This window comes from Xenopus laevis, chromosome 4S (genome assembly GCF_017654675.1).
Source record: "Xenopus laevis strain J_2021 chromosome 4S, Xenopus_laevis_v10.1, whole genome shotgun sequence".
Taxonomy (NCBI): Eukaryota; Metazoa; Chordata; class Amphibia; order Anura; family Pipidae; genus Xenopus; species Xenopus laevis.
In genome coordinates this window covers 97,582,356-97,605,253 of record NC_054378.1, presented here as the reverse complement: position 1 = coordinate 97,605,253, position 22,898 = coordinate 97,582,356, and the positions used below count along the sequence as shown (strand labels likewise).

General features: G+C 36.9%; 1 protein-coding gene across 1 annotated transcript in view; it reads right to left on the bottom strand.

Moving 5' to 3' along the window:
- Nucleotides 1-22,884, bottom strand: part of kifap3.S (kinesin-associated protein 3 S homeolog) — a 75,401-nt gene extending 52,517 nt beyond the window's left edge. The window contains exons 1-9 of the mRNA XM_018261174.2: nt 22,696-22,884; nt 17,423-17,554; nt 16,817-16,971; nt 12,144-12,202; nt 10,780-10,921; nt 9,717-9,816; nt 6,902-7,026; nt 5,642-5,740; nt 4,252-4,430 (exon numbers count right to left, since the gene is read on the bottom strand). Coding sequence (XP_018116663.1) covers nt 4,252-4,430; nt 5,642-5,740; nt 6,902-7,026; nt 9,717-9,816; nt 10,780-10,921; nt 12,144-12,202; nt 16,817-16,971; nt 17,423-17,554; nt 22,696-22,727 — 1,023 coding nt within the window. The 5' untranslated portion in view covers nt 22,728-22,884. The remainder of the gene's footprint in view (nt 1-4,251; nt 4,431-5,641; nt 5,741-6,901; nt 7,027-9,716; nt 9,817-10,779; nt 10,922-12,143; nt 12,203-16,816; nt 16,972-17,422; nt 17,555-22,695) is intronic.
- Nucleotides 22,885-22,898: the final 14 nt, after the last annotated feature.

Here is a 22,898-nt window from a genome sequence, read left to right as displayed (position 1 = left end):
AGGATTGGTTTTGCCTTCAGTAAGGATTAATTATATATTAGTTGGGATCAAGTACAAGATATTGTTTTAATCCTACTGAAAAAAAGGAAATCATTTTTTAAAATGTATTATTTTAAAATTGTATTTATGGGAAATGATCTTCAGTAATTCAAAGCTTTAAGCTATAACAGGTTTTCAGATAATGGACCCCATACCTGTTTGCAAACGTTTATCAAATAAATGAAAACAGAAAGCATTCAAATCCAAAACAGAGTTACTACTTTGTGATGCTTGAGTAGGGTCGGACTGGGCCTGCGGGACACCGGGAAAATACCCGGTGGGCCCTCGGCCCAGATCTGCACCCTGCACTTCAGAAGTTTTTCCTGCCGTGACCGTGTCCAACCCTGTGCTTGAGCCTTTATCCAAAAACACACTTAATTTAAAGAGGTTGTTCACCTTTAAATTAACTTTGTATGATGTAGAGAGTTATATTCTGAGACAATATGCAATTGGGTTTAATTTTTTTTATTTTGTGGGGTTTTTGAGTTATTTAGCCTTTTGTTCAGCAGCTCTCCAGTTTGTAATTTCAGCAATGTGGTTGCTAGGGTCCAAATTACCCTAGCAACCCTGAACTGATATTCCAGACACTGGAATATGATTGGGAGAGGACCTGAATGGAAATATGAGTAATATAATATAGCAATAACAATACATGTCTAGCTTTACAGTTTATTTGTTTTAAGATGGGGTCATTGACCCCCATTAGAAAGCTGGAAAGAGTCAGAAGAAGAAGGGAAATAATTCAGAATCTATAAAAAAATAAAGGCCAATTGAAAATTTTCTTACATTAGCCATTCTGTAATGTACTATGATGAAAATCAGCGTAGTTATCTCAAACTCATAAATGGCTTTGTGTTAAATCTATTATAACAAGTTTAATAATGAAACTTAAAGGAGAAGTAAACCCCCCTACCAAAAGCCCCCATAAACTTTCAGGCATGTGCATTACTTTTAAAAAAAATCTGCCCCTTAAATGCAGAGAAATGCAGTAGAGCTCCTGGTTGGCATCTTCGTATTGTCTTCGGGTCTCAGCGCTGTTTTGAACCTCAGATTTTTTTTTTAAAGGTTTTTTTTTTTTTTTTTTTAAACAAATGCACATCGTTGGGAGGGAGAGGGGAGCAATGCCTGAAAGTTTAGTGGGGCTTTCGGTAGTGGGGGTTAAGGTCTCCTTTAAGGGGTTCTTTAAATGGCTTGCCTATGGCAGAAACACACATTCATGGAAGGAAAATGTTTAATAGATAATACATGCAATGGTCATTTGGTAACCTGCTCAGAGATGAAACTGCTGTACCTGACACACGTGTATAAAGAATATTATAAGAAGACAATCAGAAGATATGCAGGCCCCCACCAGACAAGCAAAGGTATGACCAAGCACAGTAATTTAGAAGAACACCTGCACGAAGCAAAACATTTGCGTATAAGAGTATTTTATAGGGGACTAATAAAACCATCATTACCAGATGAAGATTTTATAGGTGTACTTGCTGAAAATGAAGCCTCTGCCTCAAACTTTACATGCAACTGGGGACATGAAGATATCCTGGAATTTAATGCAAGGTCAAGTGACATGCTATGTTTTGTCCGCTTCTGACCCAGTCTTCATTAGTTTCTACACAGAATATGCTTATAGCGCACATATATCCAGCAAAAGAATTGGGAACTGTACCAACTCAAATGACCATAGAGAATTCCCAAACTGTCGGGCTGCCTTCCCCCAAAAGAACTGAGAGCCTTGGCTTGGGGGTGCATCCCAAAAGCTACTTAGGAACAGATTTGGGGAGAATGCTTGTTTGCTCTTCTTTTCAGTAATATCCCAAAACGTGAGCATTTCACGCCTCTACAGCAGGGCTGGAACTAGGGGTAGTCAGCGAATGCTTTCGACTCAAGGAACCTGACCACTATGAATGCAGATTTGTGGGTCAGCAAATGACAGGAAGGTTCTTCTCCCAGTTTCAGTAGCAGCCTCCAACTACTACAGGAGCATGATGCTCTTATCTCATGTTGAACTTCCTCTCTAATACTGTTTAGCATGGAGAGTGAGCTCTTGATATTTTCTATACCGCTCCCTCTGTGTGACCCGACACTGTTGGGAGCAGCAATCCTTTTTTATTTAAAGAGCTGCAATAGAAAGATCCTTACTATTGACTAACCATTTCCGTGCCCTTTAAATAACTGCCTTATATACTCACGTTTAAAACGTAATGAATCAAATATATACATAATGTATCAAATTTTCACTTGTGTGCAGTTTAAGGAAGTGCAACTTTCACAAGAAGTAGAGTAATATCAATCAGCAAAAGGTCAAAAGGATGTAATTCAAGATTCAGAAAATCTGAGATCCCAATCGCATGCTCAGTAGTGGCCAGGAAAAAAAGACATGCGATAACTAACTGGCAAAGCTTCAGTAAGGAGTTTTCCTGTAGTAATGAATCCTCCTACATGACTGATTAAACTTTTTCACTTTATGACTTGTATTTCTGTCTACTGTAATTCCCTGGCAAAGTACTACGGAGACAAGCATGAAAAGAAACTTGAAGGTGTTGGATGGGGTTACTAGTTTTATGTGATTATCTTATGTTACACATTGCCTGATCTTATTGATCTTACTATCTTACTCCCTTCCCTTTACACTGTAAGCTCTATTGCATAGGGCCTTCCTTGCCTTGTCTACCGGTATTGGTTGTGATGTATGTAATGCTAAATGTTCTATGTATGTAATTAATGTGATTTAGTAGTACAAACACATTTACTTTACAGCGCTGCAAAATATGCTGGCGAAATATAAATAAATGTTAATAATAAAATAATAATTAAGCATCCTCAAGATAGATTATTGAACATTTACTGTATATCACACTATAATTTATATATTAGCTTTGTAACAGTACACTAGACATATATTATAGATACACATTACTTTATATATGAGCTATACATTGCAATAAAAACAAAAACAAAAAGAACTAGTTTTGATCGTGTTTAACAGTTATTGCTGTAAAGATATTCTAACACTGCTAAACAGATGGAAGCTATGAATACCTTCCATTAACCACCCACCAAGGTTCAAATTTTTTCTTTAGGTTTTTTTGGGTGCTCACTACTGACCTGACAATTTTCCCATGCAAAATACACTTTCTGTTCTATAATGTAGGGCGGGTGGGCTTTCCTCTGTTGTAGCATCTCTAATTTACCTAAGCACAGTTTTAAATAGTGAAGCCTCCTATTTGTCAAAGCTCACATCCTGTACAAAAAGTAGTCCTTCCCCCCCAACACACTGCAGAAAAGGATGAATATTTAAAGTTTTTAAAAATTGCCAATGGTCAATAGGCACTATCCCTAATTTTTAAAGGTTTCTTTAAAGTTTATCTTTGTATCTGTTAAGTGTAAGTATGCAAGATGCTAATGAATACTTTCCTAGGCTTCAAGTCCCACAACCTATCACTTCGAAATGGAACACGTTAAAAGAGAGGGGTTGCATGACACTGTGAGGCTAAGGAAGGGTAACAGTTTAAGGGGGTTATTTATTAAAGTCCGAATTTATCTCAATATTTACAGAAAAAAGCTCTGACCAAATCCACACAGGTTTTTTGGGCTTATTTATTAATACACTTTCCCGAACATTTTGTTTGCGGGAAAAAATCTTGAAAAATCTGATTTTCACAATTTTTTTCGGATTTTTCATCCAATTTAAATGATTCAGGATTCACAAGAAAACCAGAAAACTTCGGGGTATTGCCAAAAACCCAGCGCACATCAAAAAATCATTGGGACTTCTCCCATTGACTTATATGCAACCTCGACAGGTCTGAGATTCTGAGTTTTCCATCCTCGGGGTTTAATAAATTCCGAAAAATGTGATTTTATAAAAAAAAAATCACAAATTTTATACAAAATTCCATATTCTTGGACTTCCAGTGTTTATGTACCTTTTTACATAAGCCCAACTGAATGCTCTCATGTCAAAAAAGGGATATTTACCTTTTAACAGCAGTATGGATTGATGCATTGAAACTTCTAGGAAACACTATAGAAAGCATACTGCAAAATCTATCTTTCCAAGAACCAACCAAAACAGGATGCTTCAAACTAGCGTCTGTATTGATTGGAGACTTTCTGTTGTATCTTGTCTACCAAATATCACAATGACAAAAAGTTCCTATGGCTCAGGTATGTGGACACTGTAATAAGCTCATAGCAGCTCACTCTCACCATATCATTCTTGTTTTCCAAAAAGATGCTGAGCTTCTTCAGAAATGACACCACAAGTATGAGAAGTTCAAAGTTGTCCCGGTCCAGTGCCTTGACCAACATGTGGACAATATTCTTATTCCTCATCTTCAGTTCTGTGCGAGTGTCTTCAGCAAGATTCAGGAGCAGATACAGGGCAACTAAAGGTGAGCAGATGAAATCACACGTGTTTAAAAAAAACAGATTTTACACGCCAAAACAAATACAAGTATGAGATTCCTTATCTGGAAAGCCATAATCCAGACTCCATTTTAATCAAATAATTAAAATTTTCACCGTAGTAATAAAAATACCGTGAACTGGAGCGCAGCTAAAATGTAAGAAATCTTTGCTGGGGGCAAAAAATCCTATTGGGTTTATAATTTTTTTTAAGCAGATTTAAGGTATGGAGATCGATATTATAGAAAGATCACTTTTCTGGGAAAAACCCAGGTCCCAAGAATTCCTGATAAAACATCCCATACATTATTAAATCTGTGAGGAGTCTAGCCTCTATGACCATGTACCAAGTTAATGTAATTTTTTAGACATATTTTTTCAATAAAAACTGATCCAAAGGAAGGTAATCATAAGCAGGACAGCTACCAATTCAGCACCATTAGTGTCTACTAAATGTAAGCTAGAGACGCATGAAATTGGTAGGCAAGTGATTCAATACTGAATCACTTTTAATAAAAAAAACTAGGGATGCACCGAATCCGGGATTCGGTTCGGGATTTGGCCTTTTTCAGCAGGATTTGGATTCAGCCCAATTCTTTACCCCGGCCGAACTGAATCCTTATTTGCATATGCAAATTAGGGGTGGGGAAGGAAATCACATGACTTTTTGGTCACAAAACAAGGAAGTAAAAAAATGTTCCCCTTTCCAACTCCTAATTTGCATATGCAAATTTGGATTTGGTTAGATATTCAGACGAATCTTTCACAAAGGATTCGGGGGTTCAGCCGAAACCAAAATAGTGGATTTGGTGCATCCCTAAAAAAAAAACTAATTCTATTGATTTTTTCTGCATTAAAGATCCATATATTTGGTTACTCCCCCCCCCCCGAATTTGGAGTAATTCCAAGGACATATTATGAACTCATTATATTAATAAGGGCATCTGAGAGGGGTGTATAACTCAAACGCCTGTTTTAACCCCCACCAACTAGTGGTCAGCGCAGCAGTTTTAGGAACCTATGCCCAAAACCTTCATAAAACTTACAATGTCAAGGACAGCAGGCAGGAAATCATGCCTCATTTGAATTTTAACAAAAATATCTAGAATGACTTTTCATCATGCTTCAATATATGGAGTAAGTAAGTTTAAGCAATTAAAAAAAAAGTAGAGAACCAAAAAGACAAACTTACCACGCAATAGCTGTTCTTGTTTGACAAGCAACCCCTGGTATTTTTTATAGGTTTTTTCATATTCTTTTTTCATATTTTGATTGTCTGCATCATCATCCAGTGGATCAGAGTCAAGGATGAATTCCATAGTTAACAGGGAAATCCCACCACTATTAGATGCCCTTAAAGGGGTTGTTCACCATTGAGTTAATGTTTATATTCTGAAACAATTTGCAATTGGTTTTCATTTTTTATTATTTGTAGTTTTTGAGTTATTTAGTTATTTAGCTCTCCAGTTTGCAATGTCAGCAATCTGGTTGCTAGGGTCCAAATGACCCTAGCAACTATGCATTGATTTAAATAAAAGACTGGAATATGAATAGGAGAGGCCTGAATAGAAAGATGTGTAATAAAAAGTAGAAATAACAATACATTTGTGGCCTTACAGAGCATTTGTTATTTAGATGGGGTTAGTGACCCTCATATCATAGCTGGAAAGCTTCAGAAGGCAAGGCAAATAATTAAAAAACGATAAAAAATATAAATAATTAAGACCAATTGAAAATATGCTTAGAATTTGCCATTTTATAACATACTAAAAGTTAACATAAAGGTGAACCACCCCTTTAAAGGAATAGTTCAGTGTGAAAATAAAAACTGTGTAAATAGATAGGCTGTGCAAAATAAAAAATGTTTCTAATATAGTTAGTTAGCCAAAAATGTAATATATAAAGTCTGGAGTGAACAGATGTCTAATAAAACAGCCAGAATCCAACTTCCTGCTTTTCAGCTCTATAACTCTGAGTTAGTCAGCGACTTGAAGGGGGGCCACATGGTACATTTCTGTTCAGTGAGTTTGTAATTGATACTCAGCATTCAGCTCAGATTCAAAAGCAACAGATATGACCCATGTGGCCCCCCCCTCAAGTCTCTGATTGGTTACTGCCTGGTAACCAGGGTAACCAGTCAGTGTAAACCAAGAGAGCTAAAAAGCAGGTTCAGACTGACTTGTTATACATCAAATCACTCCAGTCTTTATACATTGCATTTTTGGCTAACTAACTATATTAGAAACATTTTTTATTTTGCACAGGCTATCTATTTAGCCAGTTTTTATTTTTACACTGAACAATTCCTTTAAGAGTCCCTCTAGTTTACATGAAATATCTGCAAAAATATCAGCCACTGCAGTTGTTTGTCAAAACAGTTTCCTAAAGATGGACTATAGCTCATCGTGAAAAATAAATGGAAGACGGCCAAGTAAATCACTTTAAAGGATATCTGCCCTTTTCTTCTTGGATAACTCCTCCTGCCAGAGGTCATGCCGTTTTAGCTCATGATCAATTATATTCATGCAAAGTGCTCCAATCTTGTAGTGTGTGATTAACCCATGAAACTGTGAAAAACTAAAGCAGAAACAAAAAGTTCATTGCTGGTATGTTTGTAACAAGTTACATAAATGCCCTACGGATACATTCATGTATAATAAAAAAATGCACATATGTAAATAATGCACATGATATAATATGATGAATTGTACATTCCAACTTTATCAAAATCCGAAAATATCTCATTTTCTGAAAGCTACTCTGACCAAATCCGCACTAGTTCTCCTCCCCACCCTCATTGTTTTGAAAATTCCTGTGCTGGAAAAAACTCCAAAAAAATCGGGAAAATTTCAAATCCTGCTAATTTTTCTAGTTTGTTGGGCGAAAACTCAGATTTTTCAGATTTTTGCCCAAAAACCACAAAATCTTTGGATTATTGCATGAAACCTAACGCAGATCAGGAATATCTACCATTGACTTCTACATGAACTAAGCAGGTCTGAGTTGGAGTACTTTTTTATACTCACTTTTAAGACCTTTAGGGTTTAAAAAATTCTGGAAAATGTGAGTTTTTTTTCCACTAAAAATTTGGATTTTATAGTAGAGTTTTTTGCATTTGGACTTGTAATAAATAACCCCCTAAAAGTATGTATTATTCCTATATGCTCAGGAATATATACAAACAGTGACAACATAATAACTTCTAAGTGGCCCAATTGTGAAGCTTACAGAAGGAAAGAAAGGAGTTAACAAAGTGCATCTGTACATGAGTAATTCATGTGCCTCTAAAAGGTAAATTGGCCTTTTTGGTGCTGACTCACATCAAGGTTCACCCTTGTTATCTGATACATCTATGGAAGTTTTATTTGAATATACTTGTAGAAGAGGGTCTCTGTTTTACATGGATGTCAGTTTGTACAAAATCTGTTATTGGTTGGACTACAGTTGGAATTAATTTTGACATTTTGTGAATTATACTGCTCCCTGTATGCATCAATCTTAATGGTTACTAAACATCTGTTTGATCTTTCTGCAGAAGACTGAATTGGGGCAGGTAGTTGGACAGAATCACACAGGCAAAAATGAGACATCCGAATGATTGAGATATTTGGGGGTCATGCAATATAAGACTGCAGTGTGAAGTGATGACTGTCAGGAATATCACTTAAAGGCAAAGACAAACAGATTTTTTGCTAAACATGACCAGATTGTTTTCATTGGTTGTGAAAGTGATGTTCTCACTCAATCAAATGGAATAGAAAATATCTAAAAAGCTACAAAAACTGTAGCAGATGGGAAGGTAACCTGAGGCAACACAAATTTAAACTGACCTCATGTTACCAACATATATTTTAAAAGCAGATTTTGCATTACTTGATGAACTCAATATGAACAATTATGTATGTGCTACAATGCTGCATAAAGATAAAATGGGGCACAAGGAGAGCAGTGCTTTTGGCCACCTCCCACAATAAAGAGGTAGTAGGAGGACATGATTAATGCCATTAAACATGTTGGTCACGTCCATTTTGTAGGCACACCCCCAAAACACCACTCCCAGTTAACAAAACAACACATATTTTACCATGGTTGGACAACAGCATAAAGAGAATATAAGCACTAGGTGTACAAGTATTTTGTTGACAAGCATACTATGTCCCCACATTTCATGGCATATTATGGCCAACAGAGATTCATGGCACACAGTGGTGCCCAGCATTACACAACACACTGTGGACTCCAAGCATTTATTATAGACACATGCTGTTTTAATCTACTAGTAATTAGTCTTCTATACTCACTCCATATGGACCTTCTATTTCCCCATTTAGTTTTTGCTCCATTCCAGCACTCTTTCCTTCATTCCTCATTATCTCCACTGCCCATTTATTATACTTCTTTATCTTCTTTTCATCCTGTGTCTATTTTCCTTCTTCCAACTTCTCTCCCCCTCTTCTTTTACTACCATTTGATTTGCTTTCATTTAATATACCTATTGTTTCCCGAACAGAGCACTTAAAGGGACCTGTCACCCAAAAAATAATTCAAAATCCTATTTTATCACATTAGTCAAGTAAAATGAACTTTAATTACACAATATAAATTATTTGAATCTTGTTTTCTTCAAACTGGGAATTCATAATTATAGCAAGCAGGCAGGAGCCATTTGTAGACACTGTTATTAAGACAAACCTTGCATCATCTCAGAATCTCGTTTGTGCAACAGAATGGGGGACCCAATGTCCATCCCCATGCACTGGCTACACAATTATACGGTGAAGAGAACCGGGGAATGTGTGGAGAGCAGTGACATATAGGAAGTGCTGAATGGAAAGTGAAAGTAATGGCTTGCCCCACCTCTGAGCTTACAACAGTTATGAATGCTTTAATAAAAAATAGAAATTGGATTTTATGTTAAGGTTTTTGTGTCTGGGTGACAAGTCCACTTTAACAGCACAACTGGACAATAAAGGCGCAACGTTGAATCTCCTCCACAGCACATTCAACAGTGTAAGCGAAGTGCACTTTTTAAATTAATTAATTAATAAATAAATTTAAAAAAATAGGTAATCCATGATTTTGCAATCCATTGGATTAACAGCGAGTTTTAGACAGCAGCATATTATTTATGTTGCTGTCTAAAGCTCACTGTTAATACAATAGGTTGCAAAATTATGGATTATATTCCCTTATTCTGGCTCAGTTGAGACCCCAGTGCGGTGATTAATTGATTGTGCAACGCATTTCTTTTCAGAGGGGGTTTTTACCTGGAGAAGCAGAAGAATATATAAATGATATTAGTGGCCAGTTCGACGCTTTGCTTCCAGTCTTCTCTAAGGACTCTGGATAATGCACCAAGAGCAGTTTCTGAAGGGCCAAATAGAAAGACACATGAAAACTCATAAAACTGTTTGAAGTTTCTATTATATTCAGAGTTCATATAATTTTTCTACTTCATACACAATAAAAACTGTTGAAGCTTGTTGCTAATTCACACAGATCGCAACATTTTCAAGGAGATTTACAGTCAAAACATATTATTAAAGGGGTAGTTCACTTAAAAATGAATTTACAGCACAATATCAACAACGATTTTCTAAGACAATTTGCAACTGGTCTTTAATTTTTTTTTAATTATTTAACATATTTGTTCAGCAGCTCTCTAGGTTGGAATCTTAGCAATAATCTGGTTGGTAGGGTACCACTTACCATGACAACCATGCAACAGTTTGAAAGAAGGACTGATAAAGTATAACTAAAATATAATTATTAGGAAGTAATAATAAAACTTTAGCCTCACTAATGAATGTTTTTAATTGTTGGTTGGGGTCAGTGAACCTCAAGCTGTAGGCAGCGAGAAAATAAATTCACCTGCAACTGAATGACGGCTAATTAAAAAGTTGCAAAGAAGAGGTTATTCTATGACATAATACAAACTGAACTAATCCTTTGGTATTGGCACTTTTGGTCTAGTAGTCTATAACTTTTAACATTTTGAAGAGCATCAACAAATTAAACGAAACTATAGGGCATGAAACGTGAAAATGTAGTCAAAAGGCACAGTAACACCAAAGTCAATGTAGTAGTGGATAATACAATCACTGTAGCAGCTCAGAATTAGCTTAAAGGCTGTGTGATGGACAAAACATAAATGAAGATAAATTAAGCACTAAATTCTCAGTAATCACATTAATTTGGTATAAGTCAGGGGATGCACTGTGTGAGCAGTCAATCCACCCACTGAACCACAAAAATCAGTTGTTTACAGAATGCAGTCCCCACAGCTAGCCAAATAAACAACTCATGTACTTGCAAATAAACAACTGTTACCATTAAGAAGTAATTCTTCCAAATTGTCTGGGTTCCGAGCAAGCTGAAGGATAAGAGCTGATCCGCGGACTTTATCAGCAATGTTCTCATAAAGCAATTCAATGTACTCATCCATGTCATTAATATTAGCCACTTCGTCAATCTGAAAATATAGCAAGGACAAATACTGGTAAGAGAACAGAGGAACGCCTTTAAACTAGACCTCTGGTTTATATATACAAAGGAGAAAGTTAAAATTGCATCATGAAAACTGGCTAAGGTGACCTCTGATCTTCAAAGAGTATTGCAACTATGTAGAGGCAACAAGTTGGTCTAAAGAATATCTACATTGTAAATGTAAGTGCGATACCACCTAGTTGGACCATTTTGGATCACTAACCAGCTGAGTAACACATGAGCTCACTGTGAATGCCTGTTTTTGGTTATAGAACTGTTGCATTGCTGAGAATCTGACCTGAGTGCTATATCAAGGAGTGGGTATCTTTTACACATCTTTTCTCTTTTAAGAATCCTGGGTTCCCTCCATACTCCAAAAAATGTTAATTGGGTCCTAACAAATCTGAGCAAAGTGTGTGCGTGACAGTTACCATAGGCCAATGGTAGATGGATAATTTTCTCCACTGGCATATACATCCCAGAGAAAACATGATCAGCTGCTTCTTGGACCTCCTAAGTGTGTTCACTGATTGGCTGAGGAGCGTCTGCTAGTGGACACACAGAGCAAATATTGATGCAGAAATGCTAAAGATGCATAAATTGCATTTAGGACAACTTTGCCATTGGCCTTAAATTGAAAATTCCATTGGGGCAGAGACTGATGTGAAAAATGTGTCCAAATGAATTAGAATTAGACAAATAAAGACTGTTAAACTTTCAAAAAAAATCCCCCCCCCAAATCTAACCATGTTTGGCAAACGTTTCCTTACAACTGAGCTACAGAACAAAACTTGGCATTTAAAGGAGTAGGAAAGCCAATTTACATTGGGGTGCCAAAAGTTAGGCACCAATTGATTATTTTTACTTACCCGACACCCTGGGCCAGTGCTCCTATCAGCAGAAATCTGCACCAGCCTGGGGGTTCCTCCAACAAGCAGCACAGAGCGATTCTCTTCCTGCTTCTTCTGTTTTCAAATTTCCCAGGGCAGAGAACACAGAGAGAAGTTGGTCGGCTGGTGCAGTTTTCTGCTGATAGGAGCACCGGGGGTCAGGGGTGTCAAGTAAGTTAATATAATCACTTGGGGATGCCTAACTTTTGGCACCCCCAAGTTTAATTTGCTTTCCGTTCTCCTTTAAAAATAAATGATAATGTTGACACACACACACAAAAATTCCTTATTAGACTTACTCCAGTCACATTTTCTTACCTCCGTTCCTTCAAACGGTGGTGGGTCTTTTGGCTTGTTAATTTTCTTCTCCTTTTTCTCTGTTAGAAAAGTTTGCAAAATATGTTATGGAGAAACATAGATAAGCAGTATTTAGTGGGTATGTGGCAAACTACCTGAGTAATCTTGGGGGCCCATTTACTAAGAGAATTTTCGAATTCAAAAACTGAATTTTGAAGTAATTTTTGGGTAGTTCGACCATCGAATAAACCAAAATTCGATTCGTATTGAAAAAAACTTTGAATATTCGACCATTCGAAAATCGAAGTACTGTCTCTTTAAAAAACTTTGACTTCGACACTTAGCGACCTTAAACCTGCCGAATTGCTATGTTAGCCTATGGGGACCTCCTAGAACCTTCTAAGTTTTTAGAAGTCAAAGTTTTTTTTTGGGAAAATCGCTTGATCGATCAAATCATTCGAATCAAACGATTTGAATTTGATCAAAAATGGCTAAATTTAATCCAAAAAAAAACTTAGATTGTTGAATTTTGACGTTTTACCACTTCGAAATTCGACCCTTAGTAAATGTGCCCCTTAAAGTCAACTAACCCAACTCCCCCCCCCCCCATCATTCTCATGCAGTTTATAGCAGCTTTCACTTTATAATTATTTAATATACTGTCAAATTTCTATCTCGGCTGGGACATTCTCTATAGACTTTTCTAGTGGTCACAACAATTAACCTACGGCTGTTCTCTTTCATGTGTATAAAATCAAAGATTCTGAAGATTTACACTGAACAAACTACACATACTTTCTAGTTAAGAGGAAAATATATAATGCAAAACAGCTATTAAAATGTGCTACATTTCCCCTTGAATAGGAATATATAATTGTTTTTACCCACCATTTATTTTCCCCTAAACTTTCCTCAAATTATGAAGGAAAAGCCTATTGAGGGGCACACACTAACGGGGGTAATGTAATATCGGAAAAAATGTTTGCAAAGTCCATTGTGAATGTTAGCGACCATATTTTTGCGTCTTTTTTGACCAATTACAGTCCTCAACGACTTCCTTGCACAGTTTGTGACCAAATGGTTTTGCAGACATTTGCAGTGTATTTAATAAAAGTGCACCTTGCGACAAAATATTGAACGAATCCCCCGTGCAGGTGTTAGCGCTAACCTTTGCTTAGCGATAATGAGTGATGTAATATTCCCCAGTGAATAATTTTACATTGCGAGCAGCGCTAAACATTCGCAAAAGCACCATTTTGAACATAGCTTGCAATTTTTAATTACATTCCCCCTTTAGTCTTCCTTGCTTATTTGTGTTTATCTATGACAATAAGAGCTGTTTTTTGTGACACCATTCTCCGCTATCAGTAAAACACTGCAATCTAGTTTTAAATTATAGGAGTAGTTCACCTTTACATTAATTTGTAATATTTTTATAGAATGACCTGCTGTTAGCAACGTTTTGTTTGGTTGTGTTAAACAAAAGCCATTGATCCTAAACAATACGCACATAATATGCAAGCTATAATAGGACACAGGGAATCCCAGGGCTGTTTGTGTCCCACAAATTCGTTTTACAAGTCTTAGCCAGCCCACGGGTTCCACTGATTTCACATAATTGTATTTTGGTCCACAAACAATTTTCGTAGCTTTGTTGGATAACTTTCCCACTGCTTGGAAAAAGATAGCACAGCTGTTTCCAAACAGTTACATTCATAAAGAGGTCTAAAAACCGCAGACACATTTAATCCGAGTGGATTCAGTCACAATTCTATGGGAACCTTTCAATCCGCCCAAAGGCACCGAACATAACTCCTCAACTTGCTTCTGCATTAGGATATTATATTGGTTCCTTAACTCTGCTGAACATTTTCTATGTTCCTCTAAGATGCTTAGTTGGCCTTTCTTTTTTGTCCCAAACATTATTTCAAACCGTGTCCATGACATTTGCACTGCCGTGAAAACATTTAATAAAATATCACCCTTTTCACTTAATGCTAACCAAAAGCAGGATGACATTTCATCACGGTATTTATTCTTCAGCTCATCTTACAACAATGTTACTGTTCTTTCCTAGTTTTGGCTTTATAGCAGCAACTAAGTCAGAGCATTGTCACCCGCTGGACTGGATGATACTGAGCAGGAAATGAAACACTGGCTTACATTAAGCTCGTGCAAAGTGGTAAAAACAGCCTTAAAAACAAAGCACGGGTTTAACTGAGAAATACTTTGCACTTTGGGGGGGGGGAAGAACACACAAATGTAGGAATTTAGAAATATCACATAAAAAATACTAGTTATTCAGCAAAACATGAGCGTTTCCCAGCTGGTTTTAACTAGGAGGCATTAAATGACAATACATAAAAAAAGAGAAATCTATTGAAGCAGCTCTTTGGGAAGCATTAGTGCTCTCAGTTAATATTAAACCTTTTTTTTAATGTTATTGTTATTAAAAGCTTAGAGAAAAGACTGAGGAGGCTTTATTTTTGCCAAGCATTCAATAAAAAAACAGAAAGGCTAGCAGGTACTCACATTATTATTATTTTGAACAAAATGTAGGCTGCATCTATTACTATTTTAAAAGCACATCAAATAGTTTACTCATAAGCACCAGATAGAGAATAAAGCCAGACCACCTGGACTACAAATTTATAGGTGAAATCCTTTCAGATAATACTTCAAAATACAATAACATTGTAAAGAACATAATGAACCTATGTTTTGCCCATGAGAGGAAAAAAAAAAAAGAATAGTGGTTTTATAGTTTCTGAGACATTATTACATATACTACCTACAGCAAACAAACAGAGCAGAAAGCAATGGGGGGGTTTTATAGTAAAAGAAACACACAAGGATAAAAGTCCATAGAGTTTGTTAAAGTAAATAGCATGCAGAGAAGCAGCAATATGCATTATATTTTAATACATGATAGTCATATTTATGTGGGCACTAGTCCAGTGAAGAATCAGAAGATAATGGTAAATCAGGTTTTTGGGACTGGATTGTTAATGGACAATTGAGATTATTGCCATAAAACAAAAATGTGACCTTTACATTTTTATTTGAGGACTCAAAAATATAAAGCTATTTTTCTCTTCCATGTGCAATATTGCTCTAGCTGACAAATCCAGCCCTCACTGCAGTTTTTACAGAATGCCTCTCACTTTGGCCTAGTCCTAATACTAAAGGTACAAGGAAGGCTTAAAACAACACAGGCTCCCTACATTCAATATAATAGAGGCAAGCACTCTGAGATTTTAGTATTGCACACTGTTTACGTAGTATGAGGGTAAAAACACACAGAGCTCAGGGGAGATCCTGGCCCCTCCGCCGCCTGAGGCAGCTTGTTGTTGCTGCTGTCCCCCAACTTTCTGCTCACCTTTTTGCGCCAAATGGGGTCCGGGGGGTCCACGAGGGCAGCGGAGAGGGCAAGGATGCTAGCGCAGAGAGCAGATGCTAGAAGAACAGATTTTCCAGTTTTGAAAATGGCTCCTGGTACCCAGTGGGGCGCTGCCGCCTAAGGTGAGTTTCTCAACTGGCCGCATTAGTGCAGCACCCCTAAGGCTAAGGCCACACTAGGCGATAGCGCCGCGATTTGACTCGCGGCGACTTTTCGCCGCGACTTTTAAGCCGCAATCGCTGGGGAAACTTTTGCGCTGGCGTCTATGGGGAATCGCGAAAAATCGCCAGCGTAAAAACACACGCGGCGATCTTTTTTCTATTGTCGCTCGAAATCGCCTAGCGAGGCAATTTGAGCGACAGTAGAGAAAAGATCGCCGCGTGTGTTTTTACGATGGCGATTTTTCGCGATTCCCCATAGACGCGAGCGCAAAAGTTTCCCCAGCGATTGCGGCTTAAAAGTCGCGGCGAAAAGTCGCCGTGAGTCAAATCGCGGCGCTATCGCCTAGTGTGGCCTTAGCCTAAGAGAGCTTCTAATGGTAGCTACTAGTAGCAGCTAATTGTCATAGCTATTTTTTCAAATTGATGCTCAAATAACTGGAGTTGTGGCCAGAAAAATGCTAATTTTTTAGATTATTGTACAAAAAACAGCGCTAAAAGCCAGAAAATATTGAAAAACAAGTTCCAATTGTTAAAGGGGCCGTCTGCTATTGACTTCTAAGTGATTTTGACAGGTTTTAGAGTACTTTTGGATTTGGATTTTTAGCAGCTTCAGAGCAAAATAAATCTTGAAAAATTCTGGGTTTTTTTCCTCTAGAATTCCAGTTTTTCCACTTTAAAAACTTGACTAGAAAAAGGTTTAATAAATAGACCCCTACTGTATTTTTTGGCATTTTGTAGCCACAAGTAGCTGCTACTAGTAGCTCCATGAATCTTCACCCTTACTTACAATTAAATATTTTAGAAGAGATACAATTCAATATTGAAATTTCCGTGTCTTTGCCTCAAAATTCCCCACTGTACACTTGCCAACTACATTTGGTAACAGGACTGTATTTAAGTCTGGCTGGGGGTTTTGTTTTTTATATACACACAGCTGGTAACTTGACCATAAAGTCTAAAAACAAGTTCAGATTCAAAACATGATTTTTTTTTACACTTTTTGTACAATTAATTTATAATTTTATCTGAGGCATCAGATAAAAAACCCAACAAATCACCGGCAGAATCTATACCACAACTTGTAGTGTATATACATAATGGGTCGGAAGTGCCAGTATCAAGGCATATCTCACCTTTAATTGGCAATCCATCTCTACGGTTCTGGAGGTAATAAAGCAACTGCTCCACTTCCACAAGTTTTGATGGGTGAATAAGTTTACATTCATCCACCACTTTCCGTGCAAGAGAGGAAATATCTGTATTTGCATTGAGGCTTTTCAGATGTATGCTAAATGAGTAAAAAAAACATCAAATTGATTTCAAGCATTATTAACAGTAACTTTTGCTTATGTGCCAGCCTACCCCCAGGCAGTTGTCAGTCTCACAATCTTACAAAATAAAATATCTCTTATTTTATAGGTGGTTATTTGTCTGTTTTCTGTCTCCATTACAGTGAACTTAAGGGGATGATACATTTTGAAATTATTAACTACAGTTTAATATGTCCTTGAACAAGCAATAGACAGTACCATTATGTTTACATTTATTGTACAGCCCTGCAGAATATTTTGGTGCTTTATAAATACATGATAATAATAATAATTAGACCAATACTGATACCTGCTGCATACTGCACAAATAATACATAAATAAAACTTCTTGCAGTTAACCAAAGCTGTCCATACAGATTTGGTATGGTATATAGACTGAAGCAAAAAAAAACAAAAAACACAACTTACATTTTTTGACACTCTTTACGTTCTCCGAGCATGGTATCCCCCCGTTCTCCAAGGATTGTGGCTTCCACTTCATAGTGAACGACAAGTGCTTTTTCAGTAGGATGGACATCTATGTTACCCTCTTTTACTTTCCTGGTAAGAAAAACAAATGTAATATTGAATTAATAATCAGACAGCTTCAATATAATATGCTATAGTGATCCAATTATTTTGTACTGGGTTTCATTAGTTCCCATAACTGTATGTAGCGCTTCAGGCACTGGGTGTTTGTGGCAAGCAATATGCAGCTGATTATTAGTAATAAGTTAGTGCTGCCAGGAAAACATGATCAATGTCTGTTGGTGCCACAAATACCACAAGAAAAAATAACCAGTCACTGAATTGATCCAGTATCACAGGGATCTTTTCAAAAAGATGTACTTTGAGCTAAAAAACTTAAAAGCTGGCTCAGTGTCTCAAAATCTCTAACCTTCAAGTTGTATTAAATATCTGCATAAAGAAACAGTTAAGTGTAAAAATAAAACTGGGTAAATAGATAGGCTGTGCAAAATGTTTCTAATATAGTTAGCCAAAAATGTAATGTATAAAGACTGGAGTGAGCAGATGTCTAACAGATTAGAACACTACTTCCTGCTTTTTTTAAAGCTCTCTAACTCTGAGTTAGTCAGCGACTTGAAGGGGGGGGGGCTCATGGAACATAACTGTTCAGTGAATTTGCAATTGATCATCAGCAGTTAGCTCAGATTCAAAAGCAAACAGTTATGACCCATGTGGCCCCCTTAAGTCACTGGTTGGTTACTGCCTGTTAACCAATCACTGGAAACGAAGAGAGCTGCAAAGCAGGAAGTTGTATTCTGTTCTGTTACCCATCTAGTCACTCCAGCCTTTATACAGTTCATTTTTGGCTAAATAATTATATTAGAAATATTTTTATTTTGCACATTTATCCAGTTATTTTTACACTGAACAATTCCTTTAAAAGACGGAAGGTAAATGGTTCAGGCCTTAGCAACTAAAGTAAAGCAGTAAATATACCATTTAACGGATGGTCCGGACATAGACATACCGTGAAAAATAACACAGTTGTCCCCTGCACTAAGCAAGATCAGAAACTAGTGTCCTATTAAATAATAGTGATTTCATAAGAAAGTGTCTACTGAGTACAGCATGTAAAAATGTTTACAAAAAATGTACAGGTATTTGTATTTGATTCTTGCTAGGACCAAGAGGAACGTTATTACTTTACACAAATGGAATATGCTAGAATTCTCAACATGAATTTAAACTTTATCCTTTTTTTAACGGTCACCTAGTTGTTTGCACATTACATTTAACCCAACCCAACTAAACTATACTGCCTAGTTTAATAATTGACAGATAGCAATCCTGCAGTAGGTGCTTAGAATGCATTGTGCCTATACTAACACAGCTTATTCTCTGACTTAAAGGGGACCCGTCACACAAAATTTTTTTTTTCAAAATCCTATTTTATCACATTAGTCAAGCAAAATGAGCTTTAATTACACAACATAAGTTATTTGAATTTTGTTTCCTTCATTCTGGGAATTCATAAATATAGTGAGCAGGCAGGAGCCATTTTGTGGACACTGTTATTAAGGCAAGCTTTGCATCATCTCAAAATATTGTTTCTGCTCCAGAATGGGGGACCTGATGTCCATCCCCATGCCCTGGCTACACAATTAAACGGTAAAGAGAACGGGGGAATGTGGGGAGAGCAGTGACATCTAGGAAGTGCTGAATGGAAAGTGAAAGTAATTGTCTTCCCTGCCTCTATAGGGGCAGACAATATTTGATTGACAGCTGATATTTTTAAATGAACATACAACAGCTAAGAATGGTTTAACAAAAAAATAGAAATTGGATTTCATGTTTAACTTGAAAAGGACTTTTATTATACCGCTTTTTATGTCTGGGTGACAGGTCTACTTTAAATATAACACTTTCTGTAACTATACTGATATTTTTGGAAAATCCCATGCCTTTTGATTAACACTTTGCAGTGGCCTCTTCCTTTTAAATCGTTCAGAGAGGCTAAGCAATAAGCCTCAAATTGTTCTCATCATCCGCAGGTCAAAATCCACAAAAAAGCAACAAATAGTGCTGAATTATACCACTAACAAAGGGCACTTTGACATAGAGGCCAGCAAGCCCTTACCTAACATATATGTTGACATGTAAAGAATGCCTAATGAATAAGCCAGGTGTTCACTGCAATACTAGCTAACCCGCTGACAGGTCGTAAAAGCCATGTCATCTACATCTTTACGGGACAGGTAACATTTATTTTGGTTCCGGAAAATGTCAGCAGATGTCAGTGGAAAAAGTCTGATTTAAATTTAGATTTAGGGAGCTGATTGCTATTATTTAATGGTGGCAGGAATGTGGTTAGCACTTCAATATTATGATATATAAATTGATTAGAAAGTGTTGAAAATTAAGGAACTTTCTGAATTCTTTGCCACAGCAGTTCAGCAACTGAGGTCTAGGGGGTAAAGTATTTAGTACAAACTATACTTTCTTCCATTCAATATTTATACATACGAGGGCTCACAGCAATGTGATGCATATTCTCCAATCAGAAAGCAGGCACTGCAAATTTATTGTATGGAAGATATGGAAGAAGTCAATAATGTCACTAATATTAAATTAAAAAGTATAATGTGTAATAGAAATTAGAGTCATGCAACAGCAGAACATACCTTTCTTCAAAAACAACAATCCCCATTATGTTATTAATATGTCAGTATCTGTATATGACATGATGTTTGTAGAGTAGCTCCAATTTACAAAAAATACTGGAAAACACCCTACATTTATACACTACAAAGTTCATTGTGTAGGATGTGGGTAGGATGGTGTACTTACATTTAAGGGGTTGTTTCTCAAAATCTGAAATTATTTCATTATTTTCTGAAATCTTCCGACCAAATTCACACCGGTTATTTCTCCTTTTTTATCAATACATTTTCCCGAAAAATCCCAGTGTGGGAAAAAAAGTAAAAACGAAAAATCGTACGAAAATTCTAATTGTATGATTTTTTTCTGGATATCCAGCGGAAAACTAGGATTTTTTTCTGATTTTTGACCAAAAACTCATTACACGAAACCCAGCGCAGATCAGGATATCTTTGGGACTTCTCCCACTGACTTATATACAAGCTCGGCAGGTTTGAGATGCCGGATTTTCGGATTCTGACTTTTTCCATCCTCGGGGTATAATATATCCCAAATAATGCTGTGAAACCACTGGCACTACTGGGTTACAAATAACCCTAGCCAACCTTCTGGAACAAGACACCATAGGTCAGCTAGACATGGGTAGATTTTAATTAAGTGCTGGGGAGTCTAAGCAATACAGTAAACAGGATGGAGGTATATATGATCATACTGCATTTATTCTGCCTTGTTCCGGGGTCAATACATATGAAACGGACAATGTATTTATACAAGTATGGCATCTGTTATCTGGATACCCATTATCCAAAAAGCTCAGAATTACAGAAAGGCCATCTCCCTTAGACTTCGCTTTATATCTAATTAAATATTCTGCCCTAGGCAAAAAAATATTATCAGAAGCCATTTTAAATTGATCCGAAAGGGAGAGATTCCTGCTTGACTCAAAGATGGCAATCTAACCAGTCCCTGAATCAAATTGTAGTAAGAGCTATTTTCAATTACCAACCAACTGCATGTGCAAGCACTTTGGTTGAAGGGAACGTCAACCCAAAAAGATATACATATTTCCTTATAAAAGAAAATATAATTCTAAGCAACTTTGCAAATATAAATTCATTACAAATTGTCTATGGTTTTTAACTTATTTGTATATGTATTGCTATTGAAAGTAGTGTTTGTCTGTCCCTTTCTATTCTCTGCTTTTGCAACATTGTTTAAAAAGTAACAACAGGAGTTAAGCAAATGCTGCTTTCAATAGCAAATGTTTTAAAAGATTACTTTAAAAACATTTTTTAATAAAAGTATATTGGAACGTTGCTTACAATTATGTTTTCTTTTATCAGATACATTTAAATGTCACAATATAAGGCTGATTAGTTATTAATACAGAAAACTAATAAATGGCATCATAGAAACCAGTGCAATTAGCATCAGAAATTAATAACCAGCCTTGTAACATCAGCTTATATTACAGACTGCCTTTTTCTTTTTTTGTTATTTGTGCCCCTGCGGAAGACCAATATGGTCGAAACGTGTTGGGCTTACTTTTGATTTCTGTAATAGATAATAATAGATTTGGAGACCCACGTGGGGAGCCTCCCTGTGGATTAGCACCTTGCACTATATATTTTTAAGGGTGTGCATCCTCTTTTCTAATTGCTACTTATATTACAGACAAACCTTAGCTTCTCAACAGCTGCTCAGAGCCCACTGAGCATGTGAGTTGTTGCAGTCACTTTCCAAGATGGTGACCCCCCCCGACGACAAGTTTAACATTTTGTTTAATTGCTGCTATTGAGATGCTAGAAATTTAGGCTGGTGCAATAAGTTCCGTATATAAAATATGGAATTTTTAGCCATATGCATTTTTAGGGTTTAAGTTCTCCTTTTAAATGCAATGAATAAAGCCTTAATGGATGATCTCACTATATGAACCTCAGTCTACCGGATATCAACAACAAACAACATAAATACGAGCACCATGAGAAAATTCAAACAGTGGTGCAAATAATTTAAAGGTTAAAAATGTATTTGGACAAAAACAGCCTAATGCACTTCATGCAGAATGAGGCGCTTACTCATAGGCTAGGAGTAAGTGCCCTATTAGGCAAGTGACATGTTAGGCTGTTTTTGTCCTAATAAATGACTATTTTTTACTTTTTTTTTTTTAAATTACTACTGTTTTAAATTCTGGAAGGAGGGTGTTGGCGACCCCTGATCGAATGCAAAAAATGGCACTTGCTCACACACACATTTCTTTGAGCAATGAAGAGTTCCAGTCCAGCCTCACTTTGCACTTATAACTTGCACTTTAATGTAAAAAGCTCAGTACAGAATCCAAGGGCCATTGATGGCAGCCCTGATCCCCTAACCTTCTGTATCTATTACATATTTGCAATTAAGTTTAGGATTCCACACAGTAGCACTTGGAAGGGTCAGGGTGTCATTATAAGGGAAATATTACTAGTCTGCACCATAATGAGGAAACACCCTGTCATTAGCCCAATATGTAACAATCCATTGCACTGCAGATTGCACTATTGCCACTCCTATGACTCTATCTGCGGCTCTGTCACCTCTTTAGGAACCGGGCATCTTCCGACTGCATCTTGCTGTTACCAGCGGCCCAGGTCGTGCCTGGGCTCTCCTGTCTCCGGGTACCGATGATGATGATAGATGGGCGGGGTGCACGAATCAGTGTGTCCCAGTTACCAGGGTGAGCCCAAGCCTTTGCAGAACCCCGCCCACTTCTCTAACAATAAACTGATACCCTTCTACG